The sequence below is a fragment of the Acipenser ruthenus genome, chromosome 15 (genome assembly GCF_902713425.1).
Source record: "Acipenser ruthenus chromosome 15, fAciRut3.2 maternal haplotype, whole genome shotgun sequence".
In the NCBI taxonomy this organism is placed as follows: domain Eukaryota; kingdom Metazoa; phylum Chordata; class Actinopteri; order Acipenseriformes; family Acipenseridae; genus Acipenser; species Acipenser ruthenus.
Genome location: NC_081203.1, coordinates 33,700,379 through 33,718,118, shown reverse-complemented (window position 1 = coordinate 33,718,118; position 17,740 = coordinate 33,700,379). Strand labels below are relative to the sequence as shown.

The window sequence follows — 17,740 nt, the reverse complement described above, 5'->3', positions numbered from 1 at the left end:
CCTGCTCGGGGTTGGTGCTGGTTAATTAGACAACATAAATGGTCACAAAAATGATAGCAACATGTGAACAAGCTCTTACATGTCTGTATCAATCCAACAGAACAATAAAAAATCATTTTGGAAAAAATGAAGAGTTGTCATGTACCAAAAATCGAAATACATTTTAATAATAGATGATATAATACATAAACAATGCTCACAGTCAGTTCACTGCACCTCTGTTTAGTGTTTCAGAGTATCATATACACTACTTATAGATTTCTCCAGACATATCCAAACATACAGAACACACACTGCGGTCCTGCCCACCCACTCACACCTTCTTGAATCCCTTCAGAATGGGGTAGATGTTCTCAAAGGCTTCGTATATCTCAGAGCGCTCTTTAGCCCCTGCGGAGAAAAACAAGAGAGTCTTTGAAGTGGTTCAGAAGATGGTGACGTGAACAAAGCACCTACTCAATGCTACAGAGAACAAAAATACAACACACTGTAGAACAGGGAAAACCATTCTAAAAATACAACACATTCTAGAACAGTGAAAACCATTTCTAAAGATACAACACATTCTAGAACAGCGAAAACCATTTCTAAAGATACAACACATTGTAGAACAGCGAAAACCATTTCTAAAGATACAACACATTCTAGAACAGGGAAAACCATTCTAAAAATACAACACATTCTAGAACAGTGAAAACCCTTTTAAAAGTAATTGGGTTTGTACACCTTCACACAAAGTGGTTGAATTGCAAAGGGAAATACACATGCCACAGCCTCCACTCGGCTCAGGCAGCGGTTGTATTGCCCCGCTGTGCTCACCGGTCAGCACCACCTTCCCCGACACGAAGATGAGCAGCACGATGCGCGGCTTCACCATGCGGTAGATCAGCCCGGGGAACAGCTCCGGCTCGTAGCTGAAAAACAGGAAGCCATTTCCCAACCCAGTCTGAACAGCCGTGTTCAAACTGCCTGGCAAATCCCTGCCTGGGCGCTTGAGGTGCCTGACCAGCAGGGGGCACTGAAGTGCAATGATGCGGTCATTCAAGATTAGCAACTCATCATGAACAGGATTCGAACCATCTACTATGCCACATCTTATATTACATACAACTCATACAACTGACATGATATATTTTAAGGAAAAAGTTCAGGCTAATGTCTTCCTCATCGTCATTAACTTGTTAGTAATGGGATTTACACAGAGCACACAGACACCTGATTCATGAATGTGCAACAGACAAGTAGATAAACGCCTGTACTAATGTGTTTGCACGCAGCACCCCCAGGTGTCTGCCTGATGTAACTGCGCCCCGGTACCTGCTGAACTGCTGGTGCGTGAGGACCAGGCCCTCGAGGCGGATCGGGAACTTGACATCGCAGCTCCCCACCATGTTCTGAATCTTGAAGTCTAGGAATTTGGCCGGGAAGCCGAGCTTCTGGACCACGCGGGCGTACTTCCGAGCGGCTAGCCGGGACTGCTCCTCACTGCAGGGAGAAACAACACAGCCACTGCCAAAACACTGCAAACCAACACAGCCACCTCCAAAACACTGCAAACCAACACAGCCACTCCCAAAACACTGCAAACCAACACACGACTCCCAAAACACTGCAAACCAACACACGACTCCCAAAACACTGCAAACCAACACAGCCACTGCCAAAACACTGCAAACCAACACACGACTCCCAAAACACTGCAAACCAACACAGCCACTCCCAAAACACAGCAAACCAACACAGCCACCCCCAAAACACTGCAAACCAACACAGCCACTCCCAAAACACTACAAACCAACACAGCCACCCCCAAAACACTGTAAACCAACACAGCCACTCCCAAAACACTACAAACCAACACAGCCACCCCCAAAACACAGCAAACCAACACAGCCACTCCCAAAACACTACAAACCAACACAGCCACTCCCAAAACAATGCAAACCAACACAGCCACCCCCAAAACACTGCAAACCAACACAGCCACTCCCAAAACACTGCAAACCAACACAGCCACTCCCAAAACACTACAAACCAACACAGCCACCCCCAAAACACTGCAAACCAACACAGCCACTCCCAAAACACTGCAAACCAACACAGCCACTCCCAAAACACTGCAAACCAACACAGCCACCCCCAAAACACTGCAAACCAACACAGCCACTCCCAAAACACTACAAACCAACACAGCCACTCCCAAAACAATGCAAACCAACACAGCCACCCCCAAAACACTGCAAACCAACACAGCCACTCCCAAAACACTGCAAACCAACACAGCCACTCCCAAAACACTACAAACCAACACAGCCACCCCCAAAACACTGCAAACCAACACAGCCACCCCCAAAACACTGCAAACCAACACAGCCACTCCCAAAACACTGCAAACCAACACAGCCACCCCCAAAACACTGCAAACCAACACAGCCACCCCCAAAACACTGCAAACCAACACAGCCACTCCCAAAACACTGCAAACCAACACAGCCACCCCCAAAACACTGCAAACCAACACAGCCACTCCCAAAACACTGCAAACCAACACAGCCACTCCCAAAACACTGCAAACCAACACAGCCACCCCCAAAACACTGTAAACCAAACACACGACTCCCAAAACACTGTAAACCAAACACACAACTCCCAAAACACTGCAAACCAACACCAGCCACTGCTAAAACACTGTAAACCAACACAGCCACTCCCAAAACACTGTAAACCAACACACGACTCCCAAAACACTGCAAACCAACACCAGCCACTGCTAAAACACTGTAAACCAACACAGCCACTCCCAAAACACTGTAAACCAACACACGACTCCCAAAACACTGCAAACCAACACAGCCACCCCCAAAACACTGCAAACCAACACAGCCACCCCCAAAACACTGTAAACCAACAGCTGCAGCTGCATTGTAGAACGCTGCAGTGTGTGCTGCGGGTGGCTGATAGACTCTGCTGGTCTCGCAGGTAGATCTCTCACCTCTTTGCTCCAGTGCACACCATCTTCCCAGAGCTGAAGATCAGCGCGGTGGTCCTGGGCTCTCGAATCCTCATGATCACCGCGGCAAAGCGCTACCAAGACAAACCGGACAACGAACAAAGCACGCATGGGTTAGAGAGCCCACACATCCCAAAGGCACACAGGAGGGTAAAGGGTTGATAGAAACCGAAAATCCCAAGTGGCTCTATCTAAAAGGATGTTAAAGAGTTGAGAATAGCAGCGGAACACCAGCCTGCCCCCCTGTCACTGTCCCCACAGATCAGCTGGGTTACCTTGGGGTTGTACTCTGCATTGCGAGCCTGCAGAGCGATGGACTTGAGGTCCAGCCTGCAGACCAGGTTCACAGTGGACACGATGTTCCTGGACACACAGACAAGCACACAGACAGACAGACAGACAGACAGAGACAGCGCATCATTAACACAGAGCGTCTCTCCCTACACTGTGTACCGACACCAGATCCATCAAAACTGTTAGCATTTAAAAAAAAAAAAAAAAGCACACCCAGTAAACAAGATGACAGACGTCATCACTCAACGTTAATGAAGTTCTTGAAAGAAACTTGAGAAACTCACTGCAGCTGCGGGACGATTCCGGAACTCTCCGAGGCAGGGGTCATGGGGGTCATGGGGGTCATGGGGGTCATGGGCAGGGGGCAGAACGGGGAGGCCTGGCTGTGCTCAGCACCGCTCACGTCCTCCACGGAGACCCCCTCCCCCGTGAAGCCGCTGTCCTGCAGCTCTGCGCCGCCCCCTGTCTGCGGGGGCGCGTCCTGCACGCTCAGCTCGTCCGGGAGGAAGCTGAGGTCCAGCTCGTCCGACAGCTCCTTGCCCAACTCGCCCCCCTCGGAGGAGAGGAAGGAGGAGTGGTGCAGGGGCAGCTCCCCCTCGAACCCCATCAGCGGGGTGTAGAGACACTGTGAGCCCTCCTGAAACAAGCAGCACACACACACACACAATTGGAGTTCTACCATGTCATTGATTACAGTTCAGTTAGGCATTTGTCATTCAATCATTATTCTTGTATTCTCAACCACTTCTGGTGAACCCCATTTGTTTAAAAATGAAAGCCTCTCTCATATTAATAATAATTGAGCTTAGGTCTGGCACAGCTCACTGTCAGTCTCTCTAACAAGGATTCTCATTTTAAATACATTGGAGGGTTAGCTTATAGAAACTACAGGAAACAAACGTTTCGGCGAGTGCCTTCTTCGTTAGTGCACCACGTGGTGCTGACTCTTCAGCTGATCTAGCCTACACTAGACGTGTCTATGCCAGTCAAACAGAACCGAAGAGCGGCTCCTGAACTCACAGCCAGAGAACCTTAAAACAGATTTATTCAGAAGAATCACACAGTGACTGTACACGTCATAAAAAGCACAGGGGCATTTGAGCGTGGCATTGGAAGACAGTTACGATTTAGTAAATGAACTGTGTGTTAACCTTGTGCGTCTGAGAATGACAGTTGTAACAGGGGTGGCAGTAAGACTCCTGTTGCACAGCAGGTTCACCCATTCCAGGTTTTACTACGAGCTTGATTAGCCACAGTGTATACAGTAGGTAAGTAGCTCAGGTGTGTTATTTAACTCATAGTAAAACCAGGAATGGGTCAAACCACTGTGCAATGAGTCTTATTTCCATCCCCGGTGTAGGACTCCCAGAGACGTTATTAGCGACGACCCTTTCCCTTTCAGACAGTGAGACACATCGGGGGGTCTGGCACTATATGATGCATGCATCTGTTCAATACTTATGAGTCTATTTTGTTTATCAGTGTCTATTGCTCAAATCAAAAGCAGATTTAAATGAATAAAACCCTGGTTGAACTGCAGTTTTTTTTTTACTTTAATCACAACAGTAATAGATAAGATATAAAAACGACTTTCAGAAAAAAAAAATTGGTCCAAGTTATGACGCGCTATTGTTAAATACTAAATACGACTGCTTCAAACGAATGGGTGGAAACACTTACATCTTCAATCGAATCATCAAAGTAACTTTCCAAAGTATTTCCTCCATCCATGCAGATCTGCTTTTCGGTGCGGTGCTGTTGAGATGCGAGTCGATTAACGGAATGTATGCCCGGCAGATCTCGCTGGCTGGACGCTGCGCTACCAAACGACACTTCAAACTATTTACTTATTTTAAATCTTTATTATTGGTTATTCTAGATACGGTTTTTGTTTTTCACTTCATCCGAAAACTTGTCCCCCCTCGATTTTGTACTTCCTGTTGAGAAAGCAAGCCATCCACCTCATTAACAGTGATTAATAAGATAATCACGGAAACAATCAGAAACAAGGCGCTATATTAACTACAGCCCGGGCGCGACAGGTACAGCAACTGCACGGCTGCGTTCGTGCAGGTGAAACCAATGACGACACAATCACGTCACATTAGAATGACCTGCACTGCGAATGGTTCTTCCTTAACTATACATTATATATAAACACAGTATATGGTGCGATGTAAGAGACAAGCCATATTTTAAATAGCTAATAAGAATAATTTAACAGTATAATGGCAGGTCAGTTCAATCCGACACAGTGGCAGCACACAGGGCTGTATCACATCAATATCAGGGTCTTCTATGTGTTATAGTGTATGTGTTCACTGCAGTGAAAACTTCCCCTGTTGATACAAACAAATATTGCACCCCCGTATAATACATTGCATATTGAATTAGCCTGCTGTTGCACACAGAAACACCACGTGTATATAAACGGTATGCAATATGTTCACTATGAAGGAAACCTTTCACCGAATGTATTAGCTTGCTTGTTTACTGTATTTAATAAACAAGTCTGTGATCTCAGGAGCCGATCTTCGGTTCTAGTTTCATATGTAGCACAGGTTGAAGAGTGATTTTTTGATTGATGTAAGAGCTGGCGCCATCTAGTGATCATCTACCCTCATTGCAGATCAGAGCACCAAATATCATGGTACATTTTCATGGGTGAATTTATTGAAATGCACAACTCTCTGTTCTATTAAAAATCCTTGCGAAAAAGACATCTTGATCCAGACAATTTCTTAAACCATAAAAAAAAGAATGTAATACAGCAGCAGGCACAAGATGCCCTCTTTTATTAAAAATAAATACGATGCCCAGAGGTCCTCCCTGCTGCTAGTGAGATGCCCTTCCTCTCTGGGGCGACTGTGGTTGACCCCTGCGTGACCCCTGCATGTTGCCCACATTCTTCTGTTCTGCTGGCTAATGCTTTCCAAGACTCCTCTGGACCATGTGACTGCCACACCTCCAGTATCCCACAATCCCCTAGTTCTTGCCCAAGACAGCAGAGAGAGACTCGAGGAGCTGGAAGTAGTTATACTTTACATCGAACTCCATGTCATACCAGTAATTCACTGTGGAGGAGAGAGAGAGAGAGACGGGGAGACAGGGGGTCACAGCAGGAACACAGCGTCACACGTTTCCTCATTTCCACCTTCATGATTTTCGACCGTTCAGAACACCTTGTTTGGAGGGTGTGGCACTTTACATTGTTATCACAGTCTAATTCATTACTTTACTACCCTCCTTTCTGTTATGCATTATTTTCAATCACCCATTCAATAAGTGGCACAGTATGAAACACATTTGTATTGAAAATCTTGATCCCTGCAAAAATTGAGTGATTATATATATATATATATATTATACACACACACACGATACACACCCACCCACATGATATACACACACACACACACACACACACACACACACACACACACAAGGCTTGTGCTCTCGTACCTGCGATGCAGCCCTGAGACTGGCGGACGTGGTGGAACCACAGGGAGGGCAGGTACAGCATCTCCCCCGCCCTCACAGTGCAGTGCAGCGGCCGGGCCAGCCCGTAGTCTGGGTAGCGCTCCAGATCCGGGTTCAAGGGGTCCACTGGGATCCAGGGCACCTAGACATCGGCACACACAGGATCAGACAGACAGACAGCTCCTAGACAGGCACACACAGGATCAGACAGACAGACAGCTCCTAGACAGGCACACACAGGATCAGACAGACAGACAGACAGACAGACAGCTCCTAGACAGGCACACACAGGATCAGACAGACAGACAGACAGCTCCTAGACAGGCACACACAGGATCAGACAGACAGACAGACAGCTCCTAGACAGGCACACACAGGATCAGACAGACAGCTCCTAGACAGGCACACACAGGATCAGTCAGACAGACAGACAGACAGACAGACAGCTCCTAGACAGGCACACACAGGATCAGACAGACAGACAGACAGCTCCTAGACAGGCACACACAGGATCAGACAGACAGACAGACAGACAGACAGCTCCTAGACAGGCACACACAGGATCAGACAGACAGACAGACAGCTCCTAGACAGGCACACAGAAAGCACCCGGACACAAAGCAAGTCAGACAGACAGATGTTTCTATGTTTCATATTGTGACTGGTCTCCACTATGCTGGACTAACCTCTGATTGGGGGAACTGGCTATTGAAATCATACATACATACTGTACAGAGTGTGAGTAAGGGTCTAACATGAGTGCCCTCTCATTACCTTCTCCGCAGCCTCCTCATCCACCACATCGAAGGAGCCGTCCTCTCTCTGCTTGAAGGTGGCTGGCGGGTACAGCTCTGTGCGAGGGAACAGACACACACAGACACACAGACACATACCCAATTTTCGTCAATCGTCAAAGAATGGTGATGTTATTTATTTGAATGTTCCTCTTTGCATACTGTTGTAATACATTGGTTTGGTTTCCAATAGCTTTGTGTTTGACAAGTTGCATACGTGTCTGCTCAATAAAGCCTGTGTCGTAAAAGGAACTGGAAATGGAATTAATTAAAAGGGAATGCGAATGGAATTGAAACTGAAAAACAGGACTTGACCCCAAGCCTGGTTCCCCGTGCCGTGATCCCAGTGTCGGTGTGAGGGAGGGAGGGGTGTTACCGTACGGGATGAAGGGTCAGTGTGAGGGAGGGAGGGGTGTTACCGTACGGGATGAAGGGTCGGTGTGAGGGAGGGAGGGGTGTTACCGTACGGGATGAAGGGTCAGTGTGAGGGAGGGAGGGGTGTTACCGTACGGGATGAAGGGTCAGTGTGAGGGAGGGAGGGGTGTTACCGTACGGGATGAAGGGTCAGTGTGAGGGAGGGAGGGGTGTTACCGTACGGGATGAAGGGTCGGTGTGAGGGAGGGAGGGGTGTTACCGTACGGGATGAAGGGTCAGTGTGAGGGAGGGAGGGGTGTTCCCGTACGGGATGAAGGGTCAGTGTGAGGGAGGGAGGGGTGTTACCGTACGGGATGAAGGGTCAGTGTGAGGGAGGGAGGGGTGTTACCGTACGGGATGAAGGGTCAGTGTGAGGGAGGGAGGGGTGTTACCGTACGGGATGAAGGGTCAGTGTGAGGGAGGGAGGGGTGTTACCGTACGGGATGAAGGGTCGGTGTGAGGGAGGGAGGGGTGTTACCGTACGGGATGAAGGGTCAGTGTGAGGGAGGGAGGGGTGTTACCGTACGGGATGAAGGGTCGGTGTGAGGGAGGGAGGGGTGTTACCGTACGGGATGAAGGGTCAGTGTGAGGGAGGGAGGGGTGTTACCGTACGGGATGAAGGGTCAGTGTGAGGGAGGGAGGGGTGTTACCGTACGGGATGAAGGGTCAGTGTGAGGGAGGGAGGGGTGTTACCGTACGGGATGAAGGGTCAGCGTGAGGGAGGGAGGGGTGTTACCGTACGGGATGAAGGGTCAGTGTGAGGGAGGGAGGGGTGTTACCGTACGGGATGAAGGGTCAGTGTGAGGGAGGGAGGGGTGTTACCGTACGGGATGAAGGGTCAGCGTGAGGGAGGGAGGGGTGTTACCGTACGGGATGAAGGGTCAGTGTGAGGGAGGGAGGGGTGTTACCGTACGGGATGAAGGGTCAGTGTGAGGGAGGGAGGGGTGTTACCGTACAGGATGAAGGGTCAGTGTGAGGGAGGGAGGGGTGTTACCGTACGGGATGAAGGGTCAGTGTGAGGGAGGGAGGGGTGTTACCGTACGGGATCAAGGGTCAGTGTGAGGGAGGGAGGGGTGTTACCGTACAGGATGAAGGGTCAGTGTGAGGGAGGGAGGGGTGTTACCGTACGGGATGAAGGGTCAGTGTGAGGGAGGGAGGGGTGTTACCGTACGGGATGAAGGGTCAGTGTGAGGGAGTGAGGGGTGTTACCGTACGGGATGAAGGGTCAGTGTGAGGGAGGGAGGGGTGTTACCGTACGGGATGAAGGGTCAGCGTGAGGGAGGGAGGGGTGTTACCGTACGGGATGAAGGGTCAGTGTGAGGGAGGGAGGGGTGTTACCGTACGGGATGAAGGGTCAGTGTGAGGGAGGGAGGGGTGTTACCGTACAGGATGAAGGGTCAGTGTGAGGGAGGGAGGGGTGTTACCGTACGGGATGAAGGGTCAGTGTGAGGGAGGGAGGGGTGTTACCGTACGGGATCAAGGGTCAGTGTGAGGGAGGGAGGGGTGTTACCGTACAGGATGAAGGGTCAGTGTGAGGGAGGGAGGGGTGTTACCGTACGGGATGAAGGGTCAGTGTGAGGGAGGGAGGGGTGTTACCGTACAGGATGAAGGGTCAGTGTGAGGGAGGGAGGGGTGTTACCGTACGGGATGAAGGGTCAGTGTGAGGGAGGGAGGGGTGTTACCGTACGGGATCAAGGGTCAGTGTGAGGGAGGGAGGGGTGTTACCGTACAGGATGAAGGGTCAGTGTGAGGGAGGGAGGGGTGTTACCGTACGGGATGAAGGGTCAGTGTGAGGGAGGGAGGGGTGTTACCGTACGGGATGAAGGGTCAGCGTGAGGGAGGGAGGGGTGTTACCGTACGGGATGAAGGGTCAGCGTGAGGGAGGGAGGGGTGTTACCGTACGGGATGAAGGGTCGGTCGGAGGGAGGCAGGAGGATGAAGTGCTTCTCCCCTGAGATCACACAGTACAGGTTCTCATAGTGGTCCTTGTGTACTGAGGGAATGAAGGAGAAAGAGAAAGAGCATCTTAAATCACTCCTTGCGCATGCATTGCCATTAAACACACCAGCATTAAGTCTGATGTGAAAGTGAAAAAGGCAAAGTTTTGGGCTAGTGCCTTCATGAGTGTAACTGAAACTAGAAGAAACTTTAGGGGCCGCAGGTCAGTCCTTGTGATTTCTGTTTCTCTGTGCAAGCAAAGTACACTATTCAACCACAGCATTCACACACAGACTCAAGAGGCTGGCACTGCTATTCTCTTCCTCCAGCACTGAGAACACTGCTGGCACTGCAGTCTGAGTTAGACTCTTTATCAATGCCTGGATTCATTCGTAAAGCAACTCACAGGATGTGACAGCAGCTTCTTCTCCCAGCCAGAAGTTCACAGCGTCGGGGTGTTTCCCTGAAAACAGATGAGCAAAAAAACAGCTCAATAAACACTCCTCTGTGTTGTCGGTGATTGTGTGTGTGTCTGTGTGTGTGTGTCAGTGTAGGTGTGTGGGTGGGGGTGTGTGTCAGTGTGTCAGGGTGGGAGTGTGAGTGTGAGTGTGAGAGTGTGTGTGTCAGTGTGTGTGTGTGTGTGTGTGCGTCAGTGCGTGCGTGCGTGTATGTCAGTGTGTGTGTGTGTCAGTGTGTCAGTGCGTGCGTGCGCGTGTGTGTGTGTGTGTTGCTCTCTGTTAACTCACAGAAACTAAATAAAAGCGGTGACTCCGTGCATTTATCCTCTGTTCTGACTAATGCTTTGTTTCATGAGACTGCTGTATATCTTGCACCCTTGTGGAGTAACAGACTGATTTTCTTTTTAAAGTTCAAAGTGTTACTCCCCTTAGTCCTGACCCTACCCTCTTAGCTAGTGGACCTCCGCTATGTCTACAGTGATCTCTAGTTGTCACAGTGCTGGATCTGTCTGCACACACTGCATACAGATGGAAATCAGACTCCTGTAGCACAGCACTCTCCTCGTTCCAGGTTTTAAAATGAGCCTGAATAGCCGCAGTGTGTGCAGGTCACAAGCTCAGGTGCGTTGTTAAACTCATAGTAAAACCAGGAATGGATCACAGTGCTTTGCAATGAGAGTCTTGTTTGTATCCCTGCAGTGCAGCGTGGTTACCCAGGGCCTTGCTCATCCAGGGTATCTCAGTGTCCACGTCTCCGATGAGCTCCGGCAGCTCCTCGGTCAGACTGGAGCACTGCTTCTGCATGTAGAACACGCCCCTCCTCCCATCGACTCCACCCCCGCCCCGGCTCTCAATCAGGTCCAGCAGCGAGGCGAAGGGCATGCGCCGCTCCTCAGGCATGACGAAGCGATCCCCGAACACAGCATCTGCGTAACCATGAGGAGTGACCGCCACACTGACCAGCTTCGAGCCCACGGCTGCCCTGTGGAAACACAGAGCAGTGTTATTCCCTGACCAGTAACAGCACACTCACTGACCAGTAATAGCACACTGACCAGTAACAGCACTCTCACACACACTGACCAGTAACAGCACACTCACACTCAGACCAGTAACAGCACACTCACACACACTAACCAGTAACAGCACACTCACACACACTAACCAGTAACACCACACTCACACACACTGACCAGCAACAGCACACTCACACCCACTGACCAGTAACAGCACACTCACACACAATGACCAGTAACACCACACTCACACACACTGAGCAGCAACAGCACACTCACACCCACTGACCAGTAACAGCACAGTCACACACAATGACCAGTAACACCACACTCACACACACTGAGCAGCAACAGCACACTCACACCCACTGACCAGTAACAGCACACTCACACACAATGACCAGTAACAGCACACTCACACACACTGACCATTAACAGCACACTCACTGACCAGTAACAGCACACTCACACACACTGACCAGTAACAGCACACACACTGACCAGTAACAGCACACTCACACCCACTGACCAGTAACAGCACAATCACAACCACTGACCAGTAACAGCACACTCACACACACTGACCAGTAACACTGCGACCCCGTGCTTGGTCCTTCACCTGAGGTAGGCGGGGCTCCACTTGGACAGCGCTGGCCAGTGGCGGATGGCGTTGCGGATGATGCAGGGTTTGTTCGGACACAGCCAGTCCCGATGGAAGTGCAGGGGAGACGGCGGCTGCTCCAGATAGGGTACGGAGCGACCCAGGAAGAGCTCTGCCAAGCAACGAGAAGGAGGCACACGCTGGCACATCAACACAGCCCGAGAGACAGCGCTGCATGTGCGGAATCGTTTATAGCGTTTACGGGTCAATAAAATCTCGTACCTTATCAGGACATGTTTAAACACACATTTCCAAAATAACACATACAGTAATTACAGGACCATGTAATATAGTTACAATACATAAGGAAGACCGAAATAATCCTTCCAGGATAACAACGTTATAGGAGGGGGGTTCATTTTCAGCCCTTACGTAGGCTTACGTGGTCAGTTTCGGTGAGATCGGTGATTAATGTGGTACTACAAACCACTATTACAATACAAGCCCACGCAAATCAACCCTCCTTGTCCTGCAATAGTGTGGACTGTCTGAATGTAACGTCTATGGAAGTTAAGTACGCTCTTGTTTTTGTTTTTAGTTGTGTTTTTATTTGTAGCTCACCTCGGGCTTCTATTGAAAACTCTCTCAAACATTTCCTCACCGCTTCCAGCTCACCTTCAGCCATGGCAGCTCACCTCCGAAATAACCTCTAGAAATAGTCTTGAAAATACACGCACAGATACAGCACTTTATTTTACTAAGAGTCTCACGCCTGTCAAATGTGTTGACATTTTACAGACATAGAATACTACTGCCTCCTAGTTGCACACAAGATTGGCCTGGCAGCGTTTCTATCTGCTATAGCTCCCTCTGGTGGTCGGCAGTAATAAATACAGCCGCTGCACTTTCAGGTGAAACATTAAAACAAAACAAAAAAAAAAAAATGAACTATGTATTACATATCCAAGTTATAAAAACTAAATGTATTGTTCTCTGTATCGTTTTAATTTTAAGTCATATCTTATTCCTTATTTGGGGACCCTGGACTCTAAGGGGCTATAATGGATCCTTAAACCGAAGTGTTCCCAGAGCGCTACAGTGGGGTTCACAGAGCACTGTGGAGTGGGTCTGGGGTACAGCGCGGTACAGTGGGGTTCACAGAGCACTGTGGAGAGGGTCTGGGGTACAGCGCGGTACAGTGGGGTTCATAGAGCACTGTGGAGTGGGTCTGGGGTACAGCGCGGTACAGTGGGGTTCACAGAGCACTATGGAGTGGGTCTGGGGTACAGCGCGGTACAGTGGGGTTCATAGAGCACTGTGGAGTGGGTCTGGGGTACAGCGCGGTACAGTGAGGTTCCCACACCCCTGACCCCCGAAAACAACAACCCCAACCCTCGCTCGCACACAGCACACACAGACTGGGAGAGCTTCATAAATACTGGCTTTATTTCAAAGTGTTTTTCAAGAGGGATTCTGAAGGATACACATACAGTACAAACATTATGAGGGTACAAACACTTCAAAACTGAACTCGTGCCCAAGCCAGTGCAAAGCACACACACACACACACATATAAATATAAATATACAGGGTTTAAAACAGACAGCAGTTAAAAACAGGAATAAACAAATAGGTCCCGGTCCTTCTCAATTAAAAACGAAGGTTTTAGACGTACCCACCGTAATTATAAAAGGACACACAAATCTGATAAAATCACATACAAACCCTGTACAAACACATCATGAACTGTTAAGAGAATACAACCATGCAAAAAAGGAGTCCCGTCTCTCTTAAGGGGGCAGACCCCTCCCCCATGCATTAAAACAGCTGCCTGCTCCCGATCATCATCAGAAAGGGCATTGCTTCCCCATGCCAGTGCAAGTATCTATTTATCTACGGTGTAGAGCTAGCTGGGACCTCCCCTTTAAGAGGTGCACTGTTGCCGTACAGTATATTATTTTAACACAGGAGAGCAGAGACCCTGCTTGGTGGGGTGGGTTTACATGCTGTGTGCTCGACAGTAAAGTTGGCTCATCTTTGCACTGGCACATAGATTCACAAGTATACAGTATCTACCCCACTGTCTCGGAATCACTACTGCCCTATGTTAAGAGAATTTGTTCTACAGCAGCAGAATATTAGGATCTCAAAGGAGGATCAGAAACATTCTGAATGTCATGCACATTCTACCAATCACATTCCAACCACTGAGGAAGTGGGATGGCTAGTTTCTGCATAACAGCAGCCTGGAAACCCTGACCATTTCCTTGTTGATCTTGTATCGACTGTGACTTTACCCTGCCACCACACTCCCGTCCTACGGTGCACAGAAAATAAGAAAGCCTGTGGGTGTCAGGTAGGGTCCTATTACCTGTAACACACAGGAAGGCAGTGATTTTAATCAGCAGCGAAACAGCGAGGGTCTCGTGCGTCCCTGGAGTGGGGGAGGTTAGTCCTGTCTGCTGGACCGTAATATTCTCTATGGCTTTACCACTTCCAGAACAAAGTGCTTTACATCTTCATAGAAAAGTGAACAGGTAACACGGAGGCAGGAAACAGCAGGAGCCTGCCACTAAACCACAGAAGCGGGGAGCAATGGGGAGCCAACACTAATTTCATATTCAGACACCAGGTGGCACTATGCACAATGTTCAACTGCTAACACCTGAACATGACGTTGCTTTGTGTCCTACAGACCAGACGCTGAATTACATTGTACATATCGTGGTCCCTTGATATTTCACTGTTTGATAATTAAGACCAGCGCTTCGACGCGCTGAAAATATGTGAACCGTGAATCTCGTATTAAAAATGTGCACTCCGCTGCTCTGGGCATTAACTCATACAGCGTGTTTACAAAAACAAACACAAAAATACAGTATTATAAATTCCTGCTATTAAGAGCATTACAAAAAATACCCCAAACATTCACTGTACTGGTTATTGTACAACACATAGAATCTGTAAAACAGACCAGCAGAAGAGAGGAGAAGAGGAGAAGTAGAGGAGAGGAGGGGAGAGAAGAGAGGAGAGGAGGGGAGAGGAGAGGAGAGAGGAGACAAGCAGGTATTTAAGACATAGGAAGGGACTTGAGATTCAAATCCAGGTTTTATTGCAGACTGGTCTCTCTGTGGAAAGTCCAAACATGTTGTCCACGACACACACAACGACACAGCAGCACAGTCTCTGCATGTCGAAGTGTCCCTGTGTGCGTTTGTGCCAGTGCAGAGTGTGTGTGTGTGTGTGTGTGTGTGTGTGTGTGTATGTGGGTGTGAAGCAGTGTGTGTGTGTCAGTGTGTGGGTGTGAAGCAGTGTGTGTGTGTCAGTGTGTGTGTGTGTGTGTGTGTGTGGGTGTGAAGCAGTGGGGTGATCGCTGGATCGTTCACATTTAAAAGACGGTGTTCCTGAATCGGAAAGTTTATCAGAGCAGCGCAGGACGATGCAGGACAGGCTCTGAACACACAGCCTGGTCTGAACATCAGTAAGATGCTGGACTGGATTCAGGTTTTTTGTCATTAGGTCTGGCGCAAAAAGATGAAAACAGTGAATCAGCGTCTCCCTGGACTCCAGACAGCAATCCCAGTCAGTCTCGCTTTGGCCACTGATTCATTTTCTTCTATAGCTACTGGGACATTACAAGTAGTGTTGGATTACCATGTGCCCCCGAATCACAGCACAACAGAAACACCCTTGAGCTGTTTGATGAAGGGCCCCAGCTTACAAGCAGTGAGTCTGGAAGATAGTTCTCAAAACTGATGCTGTGTTCTGGAATATTTTATAAAAAAAAAAAAAAATTCAAAACCGATCCATTGTAATAAGTGGTGTGTAATATCTTCCCTCGATGTGGAGGGTTACTGCAGTTACATGTCAAGATCTGGAATGCGCATCGCGTTACCTCGTCATTCTTTTGTGTTCTTCTGCTGGTGGAGAAAGTAGTTCCTTAACAAGAGGTGGTCTTCTTGTGGTGGGGAGGGATACTGCTGCCTCAGTGTGGTGATGAGGTCTCAGGCAGATTGTGAGGGATTACAGAGTGTTAGTGTGAGTTTTCTGAGTGGAAGGACAGTTCACTGGGGTCTCCATGCAGCAGACAGTGTGCTGGCAGTCTGTCTGTCTGACAAGACATGACTAGATCAGATTCAAATACAGTTCAGGTCCATCTATCCATTGCGAATGATTACAAAAAAAACAATAATAATAATAATAATAATAATAATAATAATAATAATAATAATAATACATTTAAAAATGAATTAGTAATGATCCTAATAAAATAAGTGTGGAATTGACTTCAGATCAGACCTCCCTTAAAAGAGACACTGAAAGCTCAGTTACGATCAGCAATTGTGCTCCCCTGAACTGTGCAGCTGGGGGTTCCCCTCCTGTCTGATGGCTGCCCACCCAGATTCACTGCTGGCTTGTGGGGATCCCAGGTGATCTTGTCCCATTAATCCTGAGCTGGGCAGCGGCGCTTGTTGAACTGCTGCACACACTGAGCGTCTGTTTGAGGGGTCATGCTCCCCAAGTCCTGGCAGGTTCTGGTGTGTCTGTCTGTCTGTCTGTCTGCGTGTGCGTGTCCATCAGTCTGTGTGTGTCTGTATACGCGTCTGTCTGTCGGAGTGCGAGTGTTTGTCTGTCTGTGTCTGTATCTCTGTCTCTGTCTCTGTGCGTGTCAGTCTGTGCTCCTGTCCCTGTGTGTCTGTGCTCAGTCACAGTCTGTGCTCCAGTCTCTTCTCGACGGCTCTCAGCAGCAGCTCAGAGTACTGTTCAAGCAGAGCCAGCGTCAGCTCCTCTCCCCCTCCTCCAGAGAGCCTCAGAGCCTGGCCCCCCCTACCCGGCTCAGCCCCCTCCACAGACTCCAGCTCCGAGCGCACAGCGGAGAACGTCTCCCACAGGATCCCAGCCATCTCCCTCTTCTGCGAGCCAGACTGCCCTCCAGCACTGCCACTGCCCCGGACCTGCGAGAGGGAGCCAGAGAGTAAGCAATGACTTGAAACCCATTTCTCTTTTTATCCTTTTTTTTTTTTACTTACAGTTTTACTTTAGTAATGCGTTTTTCTTTCTCATTTTAGAAAGACAGACATGGAGACAGAGAAACAGATATGGAGACAGATAGAAAGACAGTCAGGGAGAGAGACAGACAGAGAGACAGGCAGGGAGACAGACAGACAGACAGGCAGGGAGACAGACAGACAGACAGAGAGACAGACAAGATGACAGGCAGACAGACAGATACACTGACATGCTGACAGACAGACAGGCAGACAGACAGACAGAGATACAGACATGAAGACAGGCAGAGATACAGACAGACAGACAGACAGACGGACAGCCAGACCAGTGCCTCACCGCTCGGTACAGCTCCAGGGCTCGGTGCAGACTGTTCTGCAGCTCCAGGGCAGCCAGGTGACAGCTCTGCACACTCACTGCAGGCTCTGAGAGGGAGAGAGGCATTCTCATACTCACAGCTAGCAACTTTTAAACAGGTAAAAAAATAAGCTCTCTTGCTAGCTAGCAGCCTGCTCAGTGCTACTGTAGTGATGCTTTGTGAAAATGGCCCCTGGTGTTTTCCTCAAATTGGCTTTCAAAGCCTAAAAGTGCAAATTATTGTTTAGCGCTACATGAAATGTAAAGTGCATCATAATTAAAGTCACTGGGTCTTGCAATATTAGACTTCACTGTGTGGCATTAACACACACACACACTCAGGGTAGTATTGCCATCTACCTGTGTCCCTT

General features: G+C 48.9%; 3 protein-coding genes across 9 annotated transcripts in view; all 3 read right to left on the bottom strand.

Annotated features, from left to right (window-relative positions):
• Positions 1–142: 142 nt before the first annotated feature.
• LOC117416446 (TATA box-binding protein-like 2) lies at positions 143–5,928 on the bottom strand. The gene is made up of 7 exons (XM_034905276.2): positions 4,985–5,928; positions 3,589–3,941; positions 3,286–3,373; positions 2,993–3,084; positions 1,318–1,485; positions 820–914; positions 143–390 (listed from the first exon to the last, which is right to left on the bottom strand). Exons 1-7 carry the CDS (start codon positions 5,033–5,035, stop codon positions 314–316), a joined length of 924 nt encoding a protein of 307 aa, XP_034761167.1. The 5' UTR covers positions 5,036–5,928; the 3' UTR covers positions 143–313.
• A 142-nt stretch (positions 5,929–6,070) lies between these two features.
• On the bottom strand, positions 6,071–12,818 carry LOC117416434 (bifunctional peptidase and (3S)-lysyl hydroxylase JMJD7). 4 transcript variants are annotated; one of them, XM_058986584.1, is made up of 8 exons: positions 12,681–12,818; positions 12,024–12,177; positions 11,102–11,370; positions 10,337–10,393; positions 9,890–9,985; positions 7,559–7,635; positions 6,767–6,926; positions 6,071–6,378 (listed from the first exon to the last, which is right to left on the bottom strand). In XM_058986584.1, the coding sequence occupies exons 1-8, from the start codon at positions 12,688–12,690 to the stop codon at positions 6,290–6,292; spliced, it is 912 nt and encodes a 303-aa protein (XP_058842567.1). In that variant the 5' UTR covers positions 12,691–12,818; the 3' UTR covers positions 6,071–6,289. The 4 variants fall into 4 exon arrangements, with proteins under 4 accessions (XP_058842567.1, XP_058842566.1, XP_058842569.1 ...); XM_058986583.1 differs by having other exon boundaries at positions 12,627–12,817; XM_058986586.1 differs by lacking the exon at positions 12,681–12,818 and having other exon boundaries at positions 11,102–11,365; positions 12,024–12,139.
• A 615-nt stretch (positions 12,819–13,433) lies between these two features.
• Positions 13,434–17,740, bottom strand: part of LOC117963896 (mitogen-activated protein kinase-binding protein 1-like) — a 32,246-nt gene continuing 27,939 nt past the window's right edge. For all 4 annotated transcript variants that reach the window (XM_058986533.1, XM_058986530.1, XM_058986531.1 and 1 more), the window contains 2 exons: positions 17,352–17,437; positions 13,434–16,960 (listed from right to left, as the gene is read on the bottom strand). In XM_058986533.1, coding sequence (XP_058842516.1) covers positions 16,712–16,960; positions 17,352–17,437 — 335 coding nt within the window. In that variant the 3' untranslated portion in view covers positions 13,434–16,711. The remainder of the gene's footprint in view (positions 16,961–17,351; positions 17,438–17,740) is intronic.